Here is a 19,321-nt window from a genome sequence, read left to right on the forward strand (position 1 = left end):
CAAACTTAGTTTATTTCTTCCATTGAACACTAAAGATAATCTTTTGAAGAAAGTTAGTAACCAAACATTTGCTGGTAGCAGTTGACTTCAGTGCTATTATTGTTTTCACTACTGTGGGAAATTTTTGGTTACCAGTATTTTTCAAAATACCATCAAAAAATGTAGGAAATAAATCTGTAGCGTGTGGGAGGCGCCACAAGATCGCAGTCTATGCGCAGATTTGTGGATACTATGATGAGCGTGAAGGCTTCATCTCGCAGGTTCCTATGGCAACTGATCAAACTCTTCTTGACGTGAGCTCTGCGCGCGTCCTGTGCTTGTGTACAGCAAGAACGCAGCGGCGCGCGGATCAGCGGGAATGCGCACTGAACTGCAGTGCACGCCTGTCCATGACAGAAGCCTTTACAGCAGAGTGGATTCATACTTTGGGTGTACCAGCAACATCTAAGACAGTTTCACAAGAAGAATTTTGAGGCGGGCTGGTGAATTTGTAAGTAACGTTACATGTTTCCCTTTCTTTATTTAAATGAGAGATGCCATTGCTGAATCTACACCGTTTTAGTTCATGTTTGACTATAGATGATTGATTTGGTCGTTTGTTTGTTTACTGAACATTTGTGTTTAGATATTTTTATTCATGATGTGTGTAGATATCTAGATTTAATATATTTATTTTATTATAATAAATACTGATATAGACGCATATAAAATAGAGTAAACGTGAAAGTCATTTTTATTGTTTAAAGTTATTTTAATTATGGGGTTATCGATTCTATTTCGGTGTAAAACGTTTATCTCGAAAGATGGTCTGGAGCAAATCAGGTCATGAATGTCATAAACACAAGGAATTTACAAGCAAGTCTTCTAGCAAGTTTGATTAGGAAAAGTTATCTAACACGGCTGCATATATCTATAGAAGTGCAGACCAGAAAAAAGACGTGTGGAGATTAGTAAAAAATGCTAACTAGTCATTCAACACTTCATTTTAGGATGTGGTGAATTTTATGAGATTGTAGTACATATAATTTTTCTATCCAGCATTTCATTGTGTACTTGTGTGGTCTCTTCTAGAGACGATCACAGGAAGCTGACCATCAACACCTCCTCATGATGCACATGAACAGCTTGTTGAACGGATGGAGTAAGTATTTATAGTTTTACGTGTAAAAAATACTTTCCTTATCTGCTCTTTTGTTGGAAAGGACTGTACCGAACATATATGGGCTACCTTTATGTCTAAACTATATGTGGATGTGTATTTTGTTTGGTCTGAGAGGGATATGAACCCTCTAATAGCCTGGGTTAAAATTAGTTGCAAGTTGGGTCAGACGTTTGGACTGTAATGCAGAGGAAAATAACAGTTCGTCTACCCAGCTGTCACTGAATGGTATATGTTGGAAATGTATTGCGGTTGGCAAATATTCAATTGAATATATTACGAATGCAAATGCATACAAAGATATTGTTAGGAATGTTTCATGTTACAGGCTATTGAAATCATATGTGTCTGACTTATTTGTCTCGTGTCTTTCAAGATTTATATTACGTTTTGTGAGATTTGACATTATGCATTTGGGAAGAGTTGTTGAGAGGTTAGAGAGTACGAATGGAAATGGAGATGATAAATCAGATATTTATATCTACTGAGGTACAGATCGTGAGGTGTCTACCAGCGCTGCCAGTTTAGCACAAACAGAAACATTGCAGAAGGATAAGGCCATGTATGAAATACAGAAATTTCACAAACCATGTACAGAATGTAGGAAATCAACTTTTATGAGGTCTACAGCAAAATCTGTTGAAAATGGACCGGCTTTGATTTGCTGTGTTGTCAGTTACTGTACAGGAAGAAAATCTCGAATGATTTCCTCATAGACTTCCTCATGTAAATGCATTTCTGTCAGTTAGTGCATTTTTTTTGTACTTCCAAACATTTTCCTGACGTCATTTGATTTTTTTTTTTTTTATGCTCACCAAGGCTGCATTTATTTGATAACATAATAAAAACAGTAACATTTTTAAATATTATTACAATTTAAAATAATTGCTTTCCAATTTGAATGTATTTGAAAATGTAACTTATCCGGGTGATTACAAAGCTGAATTTTCTTAGTCTTCATTGTCACAAGATGTCTGCTTATAGAAAGCCAGTTTGTTTGCATTTCATATTATTCCTAATGGGTTTGGCCAAACTAGCTACATCTCAGACCTGAGATCAATGACCTTTTTGACAGTTCTGGGATGTCATCTAAAAAGGGTAATGACAGCATACTTTTGCTCCACGTCTATCAAATAATTAAAAATGAAAGAAGTTGGAATCACTGTTGACCGTCCAATTAGCAGTAGAAGGTCTCAATAGAAGGTTAAAGGTCATCTATTTAGGCAAAACAAAGAGAACAAGGGGTTTGATTCATGTCTCTGAGTCAGCCAGCTGTATTCTGGCTAGTGATTTCAGGCTGTAGCTAATTTCTCTTTTTCTTGATGTAATCAGGATAAATTTACTTTGTGGAACAGCACATCTTTTCCCTCAAGTTTTGTGTATTACTGGTTGGAGCTGGCAAGTCTATAAAGATTTGGTTTGAGCTGCGTGTTAACTTGGTAGATCTGTCCATACACGTGCAAATGGAGATCAAGTGACTTAAAACCCCTGAACAACGGAAAAGAGTCTAATTTATCGGTATCGGTGACTTTGCTGTTTAGCTTGAGAGTTTCCAATCGTATCAGTTTTTTAGGCCACAGTTGTGGATGTTGCATTTCCGGGACCTGATGTTTTTGAATTTGGTTCATGCAGTTGTTCTCTGTGGTCTTTCTTCAAGGCTTCATTTTTGGTGTGTCTTTCATCATGAAGTTGATTTCTAGTCTGCTTTTTCTCATGTCCATCGTCCAATGCTTCAGAATCTTCACAAAGTGTGGAATCTGACAGAATGGTGTCTCGATATGAACCTTGTGTTTTTACTCTGCCGTTCAAATTTAGGGTAATATTCTTTAATATTTTTGAAAGAAGTGTTTTATGCTCAAGAAGGCTGCATTTATTTGATCCAAAATATTTTAAAAACAATAACATGAAATATTACTACCAAATAAAATAACTTTTTTAAATTTTAATATATTTTAAAATGTAATTTATTACAGATGGCAAAGCTGACATTAATTGATACTTTCAATTGACAAAATTCCAGAGTCAGTCAATTTCAAGAATGTTTTTTCCAGCATTTTGTACTATCATTTAACTCGGGTTGTGCTGTTTTTTAACATTTCTACACAAATCGGATGACATATTTTCAGTATTCAGGATGGCTCTTTTAATAGGAATTGATAAATGTCTTAATAAAGAAGGAGATAAATTATTAATCCTGAACACCAAAAGAACAAGTAACTATGAATACAGTTAATAAACTAACATTAATAAGATGGTCTGCCAAATGTTTCGCTCTTCCTTAGCTGTGACGCTGCACAATGTTAGGAAAGAAAGTTTATGTTCCTGATCATGTCCAAACTTAACAGTTTGTGCGTCACATTTCAGTGCAGATTGTTGTGTGAACTTGTCAGAATGTAATGCTGGGGATTTGCTATGAAAAGACATGAGGCAGTGCCAACTAAATTTCATTATAATAATATTTCACATGCAAAGTGCTTGCTTACATATAGACGTCCATAAAAGCATAGCAATAAAAAAATAAAGCAAGTTTAATCTGAAAATACTTGAAAAACTAAACAGTTTATCCAAATAAGAAAATTTGCTGAAAATGTACTCATCCAAGATGCAGATGAGTACAATCAGAACAGATTTGGAGAAATGTATCATTCAGTTGCTAGTGATGGCATGCACACATTTTCCAAATCTGTTCTGATGAGGAAACCCATGTCTAGTTGTACTGACATTTGACCTGCATTTATATGAGAGTCTCGGTCCTGAATGCGTTTGAATACTGAATCTTCTGAATGTGTAAAATATGCATGTGCAGCATGACTGAGACCTTCTTAACCTATGCATGACTTCCGGGTTATTATCGGCCAAATCAAAGCACTAGAGATGGTTACTGATCTGAAATGACACAGATTTTCACAGCTTGTGTTTTCAGTAACCATCTGTGAGAAGAGATTGCACTGAATTTACTAGCATAAAATTAAGCTTTGTGATGTTGCCAAATTGTAAACTTCATCACCTCTTTTAGTTTTTTTTTTCTCACTCTTTCTGTCTCATTCACACGCTCCAGAGCTCACGTCATAGGATGGGGATGTGTCCCAGGGAGCTTCAGTTGCTTCACAGACAGAAGGAAACTCAATAGATCTCTAAAGGAGAGCGCCCAAAGTGACACACGCGAGAGTTCTTGCCTTACACTGAATTATTTACTGTAAAAATGCCCTTCAGTTGTTTAACAGCATATGCTGGCCATGTTCCCTTTTCCTGTGTGGATTTAAAGTGGTTTTGATTACGAAAAAAGGCATGAAGCTCATTTTTTAGTAGTCTAAACCATTTTTCCTCCATTCTAAACAGTTTGCTTTGTTTCAGACTCTCTCTTCTTATATTTTCCAATGGAATCAAGAGGTGAAATTCACCATTTCAGTATAAGTGCTGTGTGTAGTTGAAGACTAATTGAGTCATTTCTTTCTATCCTTCACCCCAAGGTAGATCAAACAAATGCTTTGCATCACACCACATCTGAATCCATTCTACACTCGCTCCCCAAACCATGTTTGTTCTCTTTCCATGTCCCATTTACATTAACATGCCCGCAGACACTGAAAGAGACACCCTGGCTTGCTAAAGCCCCTCAAGGACCACGTCAGTCGATCCTACGTTCACCATTGTCGTTTGCATGTGAGAGAGGGAAGGTACATCTGGCAAAGCAGGTTTCAGGTGTCATGCATAACGACAATGACATCTGAGGATGGCGTTAAGCATGCGTGTGTGTGGGTTTGTCCATGATTGTACAAGATATCAAATATCAGCTAGATATGCATTGGCAGTAACCACTCTCTCTTATCGTACAAGATTAGTGAGTTTCTTATCTTATTTGTTGTTGTATGAACTTTGATGGTTGGATGAGTTTTCTATCTTTGAGTGGTGTTTAGTTTGGGTTATTGTGGTAATGCCTTTAGAGATGATAACAGAAATATCAAGATTTAGGCCCTGATGGATCTTATTGCACCTTACGTATATACGCCGCCATAATGCATTCAAGGAAGTTTTCAGAAAAGTGTTTCGGTCTGTTCGTACAGGCAAGCACACATGCATGTACTGCATCAGCATTTAATATTAGCCAAGCGTGACAAAGAAAATATGTTAATCAACACTTTTTGTCAGCATAGGTGCGCTGCACATATGCCATAGTTTTCCCACAAACTATCTTTACAAAAAGTACTGTTCTGGTGCTGTGGTTCAGTGATGTAGCAGATGGAAATACCATGGTATTTTAATACAATGCATTTTGTCTACCATTTTGCACATTTTTAGTAATAGTAAAGTCATCAAAGCTAAATAACACAAGCGTCTTTTTTGTATTGAAAGCAGCTCTGTACAAAAACACACACTTTTAAATATTAAATGTTAAAATATTAAATTATACATTTCAAATATGAAGTACTATCACTTTTCAGTATTTCAGATAAAATATTTTAGTTTTATAAATACATTTATATGCTGCCACAGTTTGTTGGTTTGTTTAAAACACTCGTATTACATGATTTATTAATTAGCATATTCAAATAATGTGGTATTTCCAGGTTACTCCAACAGAATACCTTGGTATTTCAATGTTATGTCCAAAAAACAAGGTAATACCATAATACTTTGTGGTTAGTGAACTGTCATATGTAAAAATTAGACCACAACAAACAATTACACGCTCAAAAACATTTTAATAGGTAGCTACAGTAAAAAATAAAAAAAGTATAGACCAAAACATTTTAAAAGACTGAATTATATGTCTTCCAGACAAACATCAGAGCAGTGATCTAACCTGGTTATTATCTCTCTCTCTCTCTCTCTCTCAAAGAAAATCCCTGAGACTCTGTAATGAGTGCAGTTTTTTCTCAATGTGTGCGGCCAGCTAGTTATCTAACCAGAGTTTATGCTGAGCTAACACTGATATTATGGACTTTGCTTTCCAGTGCAGCAGCAATGCGTCATCACCTCCGGGATTATAGCAGCTGATACAGAGCTTTGAGTATCTGAGAGTAATGTTAAGGAGGTTGTGGCGGGACCATCACTGAGAAACCCTGTTGCGTGTGGAAGTAAACACGTTAACTGGTAGTTAGGACACCCAGTGCTCTGGGCACCAAGGATGACACGCAATGACATAATCTCCAGCTGACATGCTAATACACGATTCAATAAAATGCCTAGACTATCCACATAATGCACACATGTACACATACAGGTTTTTTTTTATGTTGTGTAGAGCACATGGTAAGCCATAAATTTGTGCTAGTGTAGTACATAAACGCTTAGTCTAAATATTAACATCATGTCACTTCATAATGTGAGATCATCCAATGAGGACATTTGCAAGTTCTTAGGATATGGTTTTGTCATGTCTGCTTGGCCTAAATGAAGCCAAACTATCTTTAAACACTTAGAGGATACCTTGCACATCCAAACCTGTGAGTATGAGCAAAAAGTCCACTTTGGAGTCTAACCAAAATTCAGAGTGACCAACCACAGGTGGCTTTACGAGGTGGGTAAATCTGAAACCAGATATAACTGACAACAAAGGAGAATATGCAGGTGTGCTCAAGGGTGTCTCGTTTACTTGTTTTTCAAAACTTTTGAGTATGTTTCAAAGATCTGATGTCATCGCAAACTCATTGAACTTTATGAGCCTGGTTCCTTGGAAATAAAACTTGGAAAGTGCAAAATTATGACATTAGTGGGGGTGGACGATAAAGCAAAAAAAGCTGGAATCACAATATTCTTAAGATTTTGGTTGATAACATTAAATATCATGATAAACACATTTTTGCGGAAATTTTATTAAAACATACCGAAAAAAGAATGGTCCTCATTATAACGTTTTTTTTTATTTAAATAATCATAAGCACCCTAATGAAAACTAAATTAATAAATAACTCGATGCAAATGCATGATTAAACCAGACCTAAGTATTTTATATAAAAACATATTGTTATTTGAGGTATTGTCTGTGTTGACATTTCATTTTTCATCAAAATACATCCATCTCCTATAAACAAATCTTGGTGGTTTTGATTTCTCTAAATCCCCTCCTGCAGTGTAAAACTAAGCTTCATCTCTCCTGCTTCTGCTTTTTCTCTTGTAGATGAGATCTCCAAGATGTGTGAGGTGGGTGACACTCCAGAACCGGTCAGTCCCACGCTGCTCCATGAGTCCACAGACACTTTCTGGCAGACCGACTGCTGGCACAGGCTCCGCACCACCGTCCGTAAACTAGAGTTCTGGGAAGACTTCAGCGCAGAACTTATCGGAACCGGCTTCTTCTCCAAGGTCTTCAAGGTAAGGGTTTCCTGTCAGTAACAGAGGAGCGAGAATTTTTTTTTTTTTAAGTTTGTGAAAAAAAGTGGTAAAATTGCTAGAATGTCCTAAAGGCGGCGTGTAATAATGGATGCTGCCGTCTGTTATTGAACAGCACAGAATCTGATTAGATAATCTGCCCTTTAGCGAGAGTGCACTGATTTAATCAAAGCTGTGAAAATGAGGCACATCGAGATCTCAGGCATTGAAACCATAAGATAAATGTTTTCATTCCACCACCTGCTGCCTTTCAAGAGCAAAGGTTCTGGATCTCCAGTATAAAAAATTGTTGGGGATTTTGTACCCACCCGAATTCTATTACCAAAATGTTAAATGATCTTCTAAACATTTTGTCTGGAAGTCATGGCCTTATTAGCCCTTACAACAAAAACTTACAGGCATGTTCGTTTTAAAAAAACAAGCTGCAGACGGTCTACTAAGAAAAACATGTTTAACGTCACGTACCGTCACCACCCTGTCAAGCTTAGATGATCCTGAAAACCATCACAAACAAGAAAATAACTAGTTGGTTTTAAAAAATGCCGGAGGGAACTATAGTAATCACATTTTTTATAAGCAATTTTTTTTTTTTCTTGTTTTGCAAAATCGCTTCAGCATTCCTTTAACCTCATAGTTTCAATTGTAAGAAACTTCAACCGCATTTTGTTACAAGTCATGCCAGAGCTCACAAAAAAAGCTGTTAATATTGTGTGAAACTCTTTTGTGCGTGATACGATCTTGAATGAAAGACTTTGGTGAGGACTAAGATCACAGCAGAGCTTTACAATAGCAGATTGATTGAACCTAGATAACGTGTTACATTTCAATACACCCAGAAGGTAAAAAAAAAAATCTGTGCCACATGCCTCCACCGTGACCATTCTCACACCATGGGCCAAGTAATGACAGCATTTTTGTAAAGAACTTTGTGTCCTAAAGGAGATGTGTACTGTAAAGGAACAGAATTAGCCCAGGGGAAATAAGAGTGATGCTTCTTTTTTGTTGTGAATGTGTTTACAGAATTTCAAGGAAGGATGAACATGTCAGGAAATCCCTCACTTGTATGTACAGTATGTGACGCCTTCGCTGCTGAGTCAATAATGATGTTATTCTCCCTCGCTCAGGTGATACATGGCACCACCAAGAAGGTGATGGTAGTGAAGATCTACAAGAATGACGTGGATCAGAACAGCATCGTGAGGGAGATCAGTCTCCTTCAGAAACTCTCCCACCCCAACATAGTGAGGTGAGCCGCCTCTGCACACGCGATTAATCACTTCCATCAATCCCACGCCGGCCTGATGCTCAGAACTCCCACTCAGAACATGAGAGGAAAACAACTCTGACTGTCTGCTTAATACTGAATAATCAAACCTGACTGCGTTAAGATTCCATGACCTTGGTAACAAAGGTAACCTGTGAATGGCTACAGTTTAGGGGATCTTCTGATGTTAAACGCATTAGACTGTGAGACTGTAATAACTACAAACAACCCGTGCAAGCATCATTATTAGTATTGCTTGTAAGGATGCATGATACTGTATATCTGCACCAGATTGGATATCGGTCAATATTAGAGATTTGTAATTTTTTTGGTATCAGTTATTGCCAGGTATCTAATTTTGCATGTTAATTTCTAATATTTGTAGAGTTACATTGCCTTTACCGTCAGCTTCACAAAAATTCATCTTTAAAATCCCTAATAATTTAATAAACAATTTTCCATTTTTCATACTGGCCAATGGTATCTCGTTGCATTAAAAACAATTGTTTAGTAGTTCTTGTTTTATTTTTTTTTTATTTTTTTGAATTTATTTATTTGAATATAATTTATAAACATATTTATCAACTTTCATCCATTACCTTATCATTTGGATCAGCCAGAATTTTAACATTCCTAATTGCTCATGCTTATGATAACAACAGACATTTAACCCTTTGTATTCAGGCTACATCTAGAGTATCATAAAAACATGGCCTCTTTTGATTACCCAGAACACCCTAGCAACCCAATAGCAACTAAAAACTACTTAAATTACTTAAAATCTTAATTTAATTTGCACCGCTGAAAGCCTTTTGATTCCTTTATGACTTAAAATTTGATCTCAAGTCAATTTAAAGGGTTTACACAGATGTTTAAAGGTCACAGGTGCTGATTGGATAATTTGTCAATCTTGTCATTATCTGTGAATGCTCTAAACTTAGCATTATTCCTCAGTTCTCGGATGAATAAAGTAAAGTACTGTGATTTTCATTCTGTAGGTACCTGGGGATCTGTGTCAAGGAGAACAAGCTGTATCCAATTCTCGAGGTGGGTGGCAATGTTTAGGAATTAGTATTCACAATTAAGCATATCCTTCTTTTGCTTTCTGTGTGTGCTGCCCGGAAAGTCTCATAACACTAGCAGTGACTCACCATTATGTTTTTCTAATGTGTCATGAGTATATCGTTTTCTACAAAGAAAAATATTTTCCTGATTTAACATGCTGCAAAAGCCAGTTGCATTTTCACTGTAGAAATCAGGTTCTAATTCAAAGTGTTTTATAATCTCGTGTCCTTCCCTCCTCCACCTAGTATGTGAGCGGAGGCTGTCTGGAGGAGCTGCTGGCCAGGCATGACGTCAACCTCTGCTGGAGAGAGAAGATCGAACTGGGCTGTGATATTAGCCGAGGAATGACCTATCTCCACTACAAGAACATTTACCACAGAGATCTCAACTCCAAGGTGAGGACGAGTGAGTTGGCAGAGTTTAGAAATCAAAGTTAAGCAATTATGGCAAAGATATATTATGTAATATCACCTTTATCGTGTTCAACCTAGATTTAAAGGTGTGTGCCAAGAACACGCCTTGCCTAATGTCTCTCCATTAGAATTTCTGCTGTTTTGTTTTTTTACATCTAATGTAACTTGCCTGACTTGACTGACTTGAGTCATGTTTTGAACAAAATGTGATGAATACATGATTCAGTAAGTACCATGTATGCAAAGATTTCAGTCTTTAACTGGTAGTTTGCACACTTTGATTGTCCATTTCCTCTTTTCTCATATAACCAGATTTTTTTTATTGCTTAGGTACAGCTTAGTTTCTGATATTAGTTGTGAGATAACCATAATGTTATCTCCCATAATTTTACAAAGTGAAGATTGGCTAACTTACACAGTGGCCCCAAAAGTATCTGGATGCTTATGCCAAACTTAAAGTCTATATACTAATAAATATATATATATATATATATATATATATATATATATATATATATATATATATATATATATATATATATATATATATATATATATAATTACCTTTTATCCACCTTAAGTGAAGCTAGTTCAGAAAAGGGTCCAGAGTTATTTGATTGAAGATGCAGCTTGGTTTTATATTATGTTATCTGAATTTTGCAATACATTTAATGCACTTTTAGTGTAGTATGTTTGCAAAAATATTTATTTGGCTCCTAATTCACTTTTGGATTTTTTGTTTTTCAACAATTGAAATGATAAAAAATGTAATTGCATTTTGTGACAAGTAGCGCTCTGCTCAGTGAGTTTATCAGTGTGTGAAACTTGGAATCATTGATATTATCTTGAGTGAACGGTTTTGGTTTCTGTAGATTTACTTCAGTTATGGTTTCCATTCATCGCTTATGAACACAAGAGCAGAGTGATGGAACGTAGATAACGTGCTTAATACCGAAACACACAGAACATGAAAACTGTGCCGCATGCCTCAACTGTGACCATTCTCACACCATGGGCCAAGGTATTTTAAAATTGTTTTGGTAAAGAACATAGTGTCCTGAAGGAGACGTGTTCTGTAAAGGAACAGCATTGGCTCTGGGCGAAATATAAGTGACGGTTCTTTATGTTTTTCATCAGAATGTGTTTATGGAAATTCAGTGAAGGAAAAAACATATCAGGAAATCCTTCCTATTGAAAATCCCTATTGGAAAAAAAGAAGTGTATTTTTAATAGGAAGGAAATATTTTCTATTGAAAATACACTTGTGTTCCAAAGTTTGGGGTCTGTAAGATTTTTTTTTTTTCTATTATGTTCACCGAAGCTGCATTTATTTGATTAAAAATAAATTAAAAAACATTTTATTGTATTATTTTTTTTTTATTCCGTTCCAGCGTTTGTACACTTGCAGTATTTCTCAGAGCGAGTTTCATGGCAGATGCTCAAATCCACTAATTTTATGGATAATATTGTTTTTGTGTTTTCAAATGTAGTTTTAAAAGGTTTTTTTTTTTTTTTTTAGGTGAGAATGCAATTGTTTAGACTTCCAATGTGCACCTTGTTAAAAAAAAGAGATGCCTATTTGAAAATGTGCTTTGTTTTCAGAGCTTAATTAATACTGTTGTTGTGGAAACCATGATATATTTGTTTCAGCATGACGAATCGAAAGTTCAAAAGAACAGATTCGTTTGAATTTTTTTTTTATGTCACTTTTAACCAGTTTAGTGCATCCATGGTACATAAAAGTATTAAACACTTTCTGTCCCCACACTTTTGAACAGTAGTGTATATGAGACCCTCACTCATATCGTTGCATTATTAGTGAAATGACTAAAAGACAAGAATTTAGTTTTTTTTTAGGAATTTGAAAAGCAAACCTGCACCCTTATTAAGTTGTTAGCAGAGACAAACAGTCCTGTTCCTGACAGGTTTAACTGTGGCAGTTGCCAGGCTGCAGTGTGCAGTGAGCACAGGCCTGTGTGTTGAACAGAGATGGGGAGGTCAGACCTTTATTATGCTAATCATTCAGCATTCACCATTCCATAAACTCCAGACTGCTGCTGCTTTCACCCGCTTACCTTTTTTCGTTTCCTGTTTACTCGCTCACATAAGAAATGACCCGCTGACTCCTGTCACTTTCAAGCTTTTATCCTCTCGCCCTGCTCAAACGGTTTCACTTAAATGGACATAACTTGCTATTTTTAAATGGTTTTATGTTTTATATCCACCATCCACCAGGCAAGGAATGTACATCACTTAGAAAAGTAATAATACACCTGAACAAGTCCATAGCACGAAAATTGCTACTATATAGTTTACATGTCATTACACAGTGTGGAGGTAAAACATGACTTGTTCTGCTTGCATAACACGGCAGGTTCAGGTTTCCATGCCAGAGGTTATGTGTGGTTGTATAGCTGCCTTATGTCAGTGGGTGTATTTAAAACACATGGGTACTGTTACTGCCACGCATGAAACCTCAGAGCGTGGTACCACACTCACTGCACATTCACAACTCTGTAGTGAAAGATTACTGTGTGTGCTTTAAGTTGAAGTCAGAAAGTTGACTCTTACCCTTCAGCAGCAGATTAATCAATTTGTGCATTTCACTGATTAATGTTACTGATTCATTGACTGAACGATTACAGAATGTTACGGAAATATCTAGGATATTCCCATCCTTGCAAAAGCAAAATATCTTTAAAAAAAACATGCAAACACTTATCTGTAATGTATATGTAATATATGTAATGTTTCATAATTAATGATAGAAGTTCTTAAATTGACTTATTGAATTGAAATAAATAGTGCAATAATGTTTAGCACCACCAGATTACAAAAGAAAATTTTAATGAATTTTTTTTTTGTTACATTGTGTAATAATGATCGATTTTTATTCTTATTACTATCATTTAAAATGTGTTTATAATTATACTGATTGCATACTATTATATATTATTAGCCCAATCTTATGTTAGATCCATACCTTTCTGTTTAAATTAGAGGAAAACAGGAACTATAAAGCTTAAGTAACTCCACAGCTTTGGAGTCACGTGCTGATGACAAACCGCCCATGACACACCAGATTTTAATAATTACAAGATCTGGTAATGACTGGGTTTTTCTGGAGGCTCTAGGGGATTTTGTAATAGAGAAGCAGAGTTAAAAACAATTTCTCACTGCTCAATCTTCCTATAGAGCAATGCTGCCATCTTGTGGCACGCTTTGTAGTTCTGTTTGGAAAAAGTATTGGTCTCCCTCATAAGACTCTTTCATTTTGGTAATCCGAGATGGTGAAAAAAATCTTCCTTATACTTTTGTGCTTTGCTTATTTTCATTTGCTTTCTTTCCTCATACCGCAATGAAAGATATGAGATAAAGTCTTCTGTCATGCAGCATATGACATGTGGAATCTTGTTTTTGTCAATGCAGAACTGCCTGATCCGCGTGACCTCGCGTGGCAGGGAGGCTGTGGTCACTGACTTCGGGCTGGCTAGAGAAGTGGGGGATCTGCCGGCAAAAGGTCCCGACAGGAAGTTGTCTCTGGTGGGGTCGCCCTTCTGGATGGCCCCTGAAATGCTTCGAGGAGAGCCGTACGACCGCAAGGTACTGAGAACAGAATGCTGTACCAATGAAAATGTGACGTATGACTTAAAACGGAAGTGTAGACTGGGACGTTTACTCATTGACTGAACAAAATGCTTGTCAAGTAAAGCTGACAACAGAAGTGGAACTTTTATGGTTTAATAGTCTTTTTCTTGAAAATTAAATTAGTATCGATTTACAAAATTGGTTTCACATTAATCCAAATTAACCTTCAGATTTGATGCAATCCTTAATAGGTCGGGGCTGAGGTAGAGATTTGGAAAGTTATTTCTAATGAGTTATGTCTCTGCCTCACTGTCGGGGATAAAGAGAGAGGCGGTGCCGGTGCTGTTGTGATTAGAGACTGAACTGAACCTTTGCTGACTGGCTGTATTCTCCTGTTTAATCATAGGTTGATGTCTTCTCTTTTGGGATCATGTTGTGTGAGATATTAGCGAGAATCCCTGCAGACCCAGAAGTGCTGCCCAGGACACAGGTGAACACACAAAGACAGTCCTTCAGTCTCTCCTTGTTTAAATATATGTTATGATTTGTTGTGATCAGAACATAAAACAAAAAAAAAATGCTATTGAACCATTTTTTTTTTTTTGCTTTATAAATTAGTTGGTCAAATTACATTGCTATTAATGTTTTTCTTAAAGTTTACTTAAATGTTAAGTGAATACTTTAATTATGGATAATGGAAAAATTCAACTATATTCATATACATTAATGTCCTACAATGTTGCTTTCATGTAAAAAATAAAATTAAGTGATTCCTCGTAATATACAAATAATTTATGACTAAATAGCTTAAAATACATTTTACACACTAAAACATATAAATCATGTTTTTGATGCATTAAAAATATATGAATGCTTTTACAAGGGCAGAGATATATTTTTACATGATGAAAAAATATTTTAATATTATTTCATCTATATTAAGATTATTTATTTTAAATGCACTGTAAGTCGCTTTGGATAAAAGCGTCTGCTAAATGCATAAATTTAATTTAACTTTTACATTTAATTTAAATGTAATAAAAAAAAAAATTTGGAGACAGTTGTTTGGATTCTAAGCATGGATCCCCTCAAAGATTGTTCAAAGCTGTAAATAAAACCGATTATTAGCGTATGTTTTACAATAAATGCCATTTCAGTCTTTCTATTTTAATTTTCACAATTCAGTTCCATTTGAAATTTATTTTGTAATTAATTGTAAAATTTACTAACTATTTGTGAGTAAAAGCTGTTTCCTTTTTTATTCAGCATAGGCAAATGAATACCATTAGTTCATTTACATTAAATCGTTACACAGATGATTCATAATTTAGCAGATGCATGTGCTCTGGGATGATTACCATACAACCCTTAAGAGAGACGTGTTAAGTCGTGTGAATTAATATGGGTCTCTTCACAGCATTGGGGATGAAAGTAAGGTCAGACAGAGTGATTGTGCCCTCGTGTACAGCAGTGCGGTCATTTATGCTTCATTAATGCTGATGGACAGGAGAGGAGAGAACAGATAGAGCTGATCTAGGTCAAGGGAACCATCTCACGGACCATTCTTTACTATGGATTTATTCATCTTAAGACACATCAAGGATAATGATTTTCTGGTCGATCTACATTTTCAACGTAGTTGTTCACTTATATAGGTTGTCGTATACGCTACCAGTCAAACGTTGTTTTTCAATGTTTTTGAAAGAAGTTTCTTATGCTCATAAAGGCTGCATTTATTTGATTCAGTTAGTAAAGTTTGCTTCGACCATCATAACTGCAATATAGTTTGTCTGTAAGGTTTGTCTGTACTTTTTAAGTGATATATAGTTTGTTTCAAGTTATTCGCAAAGTGTTTCTTACAATTTCCTGGAGAAGTATAGGTTTTTCTTAGATTGTTTAATCATAGTTTATTAAGATAATATAATACTATTTCTAGTGAAACAAACAATATCTATATTTTTTTTCGTTGTAATGCATTTTTTTGGTTAAGTTTGTCCTACACTTTCCTAGTGAAATACAGTTTGTTTGTCTCTGACCCCTCTGAAGAGTGTGTGTAAAAATGTAGTGTGTTTTCATATTGGTTTTTTAAGAGAGGCAATTTGTAAAGTTTACTTTGAGCTCATTTGATGATATGCAGAATGCATTTTAAATTCTGCGATAGCCACTGAATGCTGACAATTCCAAATCTTTTAGTATGCAACATTTCCACGTTCTTTTAAAGAAAAGAGTAAAAGTTGAATTGACCTCAGTGTGTGATCTGTTGACAGGACTATGGGCTGGATGTGGAATCGTTCAGAGAGCTGGTGCAGGGCTGCCCAGAGCGGGTTCTGGAACTCTCCGCCAGCTGTTGTCAGGTATGAAGTAGCGACTCGAGGGTCAGGTTTATTATGGTGTGACTTTGAATAGAACTTACACTTGTCAAGTGAGAGATTTCACCTTCAGCATTCATAATGTGTTATATATAAACAACAGATTCAGTGAAACAGCAAAGCTTATCATGTGTTTCTCTTTCTATAAGATGGATGCATTCCGAAGGCCTTCCTTCTCTGATCTCCTGGATGAGCTAGAGGACATCGCTGAGACCCTAGAGCCACCAGACAACATCATAACCACTGGGTGATCTCCACAAATACCTCCTAACAAACCGCTGGACTGAAGGATTTAAGGGACTGTGCTAGATAAGAGCCTGCAGCAGTGGACCGTGACTAGCACTCTGTTCTCCAAAGAGGAGAATATAGAGGGGAATGTCTGGTGATTGAGGACAAAATCACTCAACTGAATGTCCGCTCAATAACCAGTTCTTGAGCTTTCCCTGCAGCGTGCGACACTGACATTTGAGAGGCTGAATTTTATCTATTTTTTATTTCAGATAGATTAAAGTAATATTCTTTAGGGACCAAATTTTTGAAAGACCAAATTCTCTATGAACCATTTCTAAAGTATATGTGTTTACTTTTGTTTGTATATGAAATGACTTAAAAAATTATTTACAGCAGAGGTTTGTACAAACCTGGAACAAACCAGACCAGAGAAATTAAGTTACCAAATTTACCATATAATTGCACACTTGCTTATTTGACATGCACTGTGAAATGTCACCTATTTATGCCCTCTTGTGCTTGCCGTGTCACCCATTTTTCCCACTGTTAACATCCATCCATGAGTTCTAAAATATTTGAGCTTATTGAATGTATAGCCCCTTAAGATGTAATATCTCATTTTCAAGGGGGTTCTATAAATACAAAAACATGTTACAACATAAACAGAACATACGTACGAAATATGAACACACAAATAAACAAAAACAAAAGACATGCTTAACCAGTCCCCCGCACCCACAGCAATATCCAATTACATTTCTCCGAAATACGGTTGTAGAATATGCATGGAGATCAATTTTAAAACAGTTTACGCACAAACACATAGTGTATTACTGAATAAAAATTCAGTTTGTTTAGCTATAAAAGCTAAAATAACAGTACAGAGCTGTTTGTTAATGTACTACAGTAAGGGCTGTGGAATCACTGTTTTCTCAGGTCACACTGGGGTTTTAATTATGTGAATATTCTCATATTTGTTGGGTCTTGTACATATGTTTGTATAGTCCTTTCTCAGATGTTTAAACTAGCGTTTCTAAACTAGAATCTATTTTGTTTACGGACTCTAATTGAACTGTTTGTATTATTCCTGACTCTATTTGTGTATATGGTGCTTGGTTACATTCAAATATGTATATTTCTAGTTTATTAGTTGCACCAATAAAAGCATATTGATTAGTTTTCAGGTTTTTGACATTTATGAAAACAGTTAAGCAACATCCATCAAAAATCAGTATGACCTTATTAAACACCTTTGGATTAAATAAAAAGCTCTATTTAAATCATGACAGTAACTCGATATGATAAGTGATAAACCTGGGCATGAGGAAAACAAGTCTGATTTGTGTCCTACTGTGTGTGAATGGAGCGGTGCTTATTTTTGTCATTGGTATTCAGGGACAGTTCAAGGGTCTTGCTTGCTTTCTCTCATGTGGGTGTCTGCATTACTGCCGTGTTCTCCTCTGTAATTGAGGTGACGGAGGCCATGGATTTACTGTTCTGACAATGCTGTGTGCTCGAAAGTTCGCTCTCCACCGCTCCAGTCCTGTAAGAGACATGGCACTGGTGATGTTCATTTATGATCATGGAAAATGAAAAAAAAAAAAATCCATTTGGAAGCCACCAGCCATGTGAAACGAGAGCACTTGGAGGTAAACGGCACGTATGATTTGTGACAAACATTTACAGCCAGAGGAATGCACGACAGGGCTTCCTGCAAGGGAATGCATGTGGGTGATGGTAAGTGGGTGTCATTTCTGATGGGAAATATGTTCCTATGGCGGTGGTAAATGACTCTGGTGTAACTGAACCTGGCAAATATATCGATGCAGGCCTCTTTATGGGGGAAATGCAATCCATGTGTCTCAGTACAAGGGTGTCATTCAAGTGATTCGCTGAAACACATCCTAAGCACACTTCCCAAGACATAATAACATAAACAACTATTATACTGATAAAAATGAGCCCAAGTGTAAAAAGAAAAAATGCATGAATTTAGCAAATCAATTCCTGTTCCAACACATCTGTCTCTGATTATCAAGCATTCCTATTAATCAATAAAGTATTAGAAAGACAATATTGTAAAAAATGTTGGGGAGACCTAGTTGTGTTAATTTGTGAAGATTATCATGATGAAGGATAAATATAATATACATTTTATCGTATAATTAATATAATTATTGCATTTTCCTGCAATAATCCAAAAGCCAAAAAAAAAGAAAAAAGTTTTTTTTTTTGTTTTTTTTTTTTTGTTGTTGAGTGAACCACAGTGATGCTAACTTTCCAGTTGGCCTATAAAAATGCATCTCTGCAAAGCTCTATTAGCAAAATTGTTATTAGCTGGTTCAGGGTTGGAGCTAAACTGTGCACTAGAAACAAGTCTGAAAACCCATGAGGTATTTAATCTATGTATTTATGTTTTTATTAAAGTTATAGAGTACAACTATTGTTTTACTGTCCAGTAGAATTAATATGAGTGTGCTTTTACATTTTGATACTATAAATAAACCTTAGATGTGACCTGTCAGCAGTTTTCTGGGGTAAACTGAGTGCAGATAACAGTAGAGTCACAAGCAAGAGAGTAAAAACGGCATATGTGAAGTGAACTGAATTGCTTGTTGCATTCATACATCTAAATAGTCCCCTATATAAAAGAGTCCTCAACACAGAGAAAAGAATGAAGTATAGAGTAGTAGGCCTAGAGAATAGCAAGAATGGACCTAACAAAATAATAATAATTTACCAAAATATGTTGTTAGCAGACATGCTTCCTGCCTCAAGATTTTTGCTCAAAACAATGGCACTCATTCATAAAGGGATAGTTCTGTCATAATTTATTCACCCTCAAGTTGTTCCAAACCAGTATGAATTTCTGGTTTCTGTTGAGCATAAAAAGATGTTT

General features: G+C 35.9%; 1 protein-coding gene across 1 annotated transcript; it reads left to right on the plus strand.

Moving 5' to 3' along the window:
* Window positions 1-225: 225 nt before the first annotated feature.
* LOC127941410 (dual specificity testis-specific protein kinase 2) lies at window positions 226-17,600 on the plus strand. The gene is made up of 10 exons (XM_052536413.1): window positions 226-490; window positions 1,072-1,141; window positions 7,281-7,474; window positions 8,617-8,738; window positions 9,755-9,803; window positions 10,067-10,216; window positions 13,664-13,837; window positions 14,229-14,312; window positions 16,090-16,176; window positions 16,341-17,600. The coding sequence occupies exons 2-10, from the start codon at window positions 1,108-1,110 to the stop codon at window positions 16,440-16,442; spliced, it is 996 nt and encodes a 331-aa protein (XP_052392373.1). The 5' UTR covers window positions 226-490; window positions 1,072-1,107; the 3' UTR covers window positions 16,443-17,600.
* The last annotated feature ends 1,721 nt before the right edge of the window (window positions 17,601-19,321 follow it).

This window comes from Carassius gibelio, chromosome A21, assembly GCF_023724105.1.
Source record: "Carassius gibelio isolate Cgi1373 ecotype wild population from Czech Republic chromosome A21, carGib1.2-hapl.c, whole genome shotgun sequence".
NCBI lineage: Eukaryota > Metazoa > Chordata > Actinopteri > Cypriniformes > Cyprinidae > Carassius > Carassius gibelio.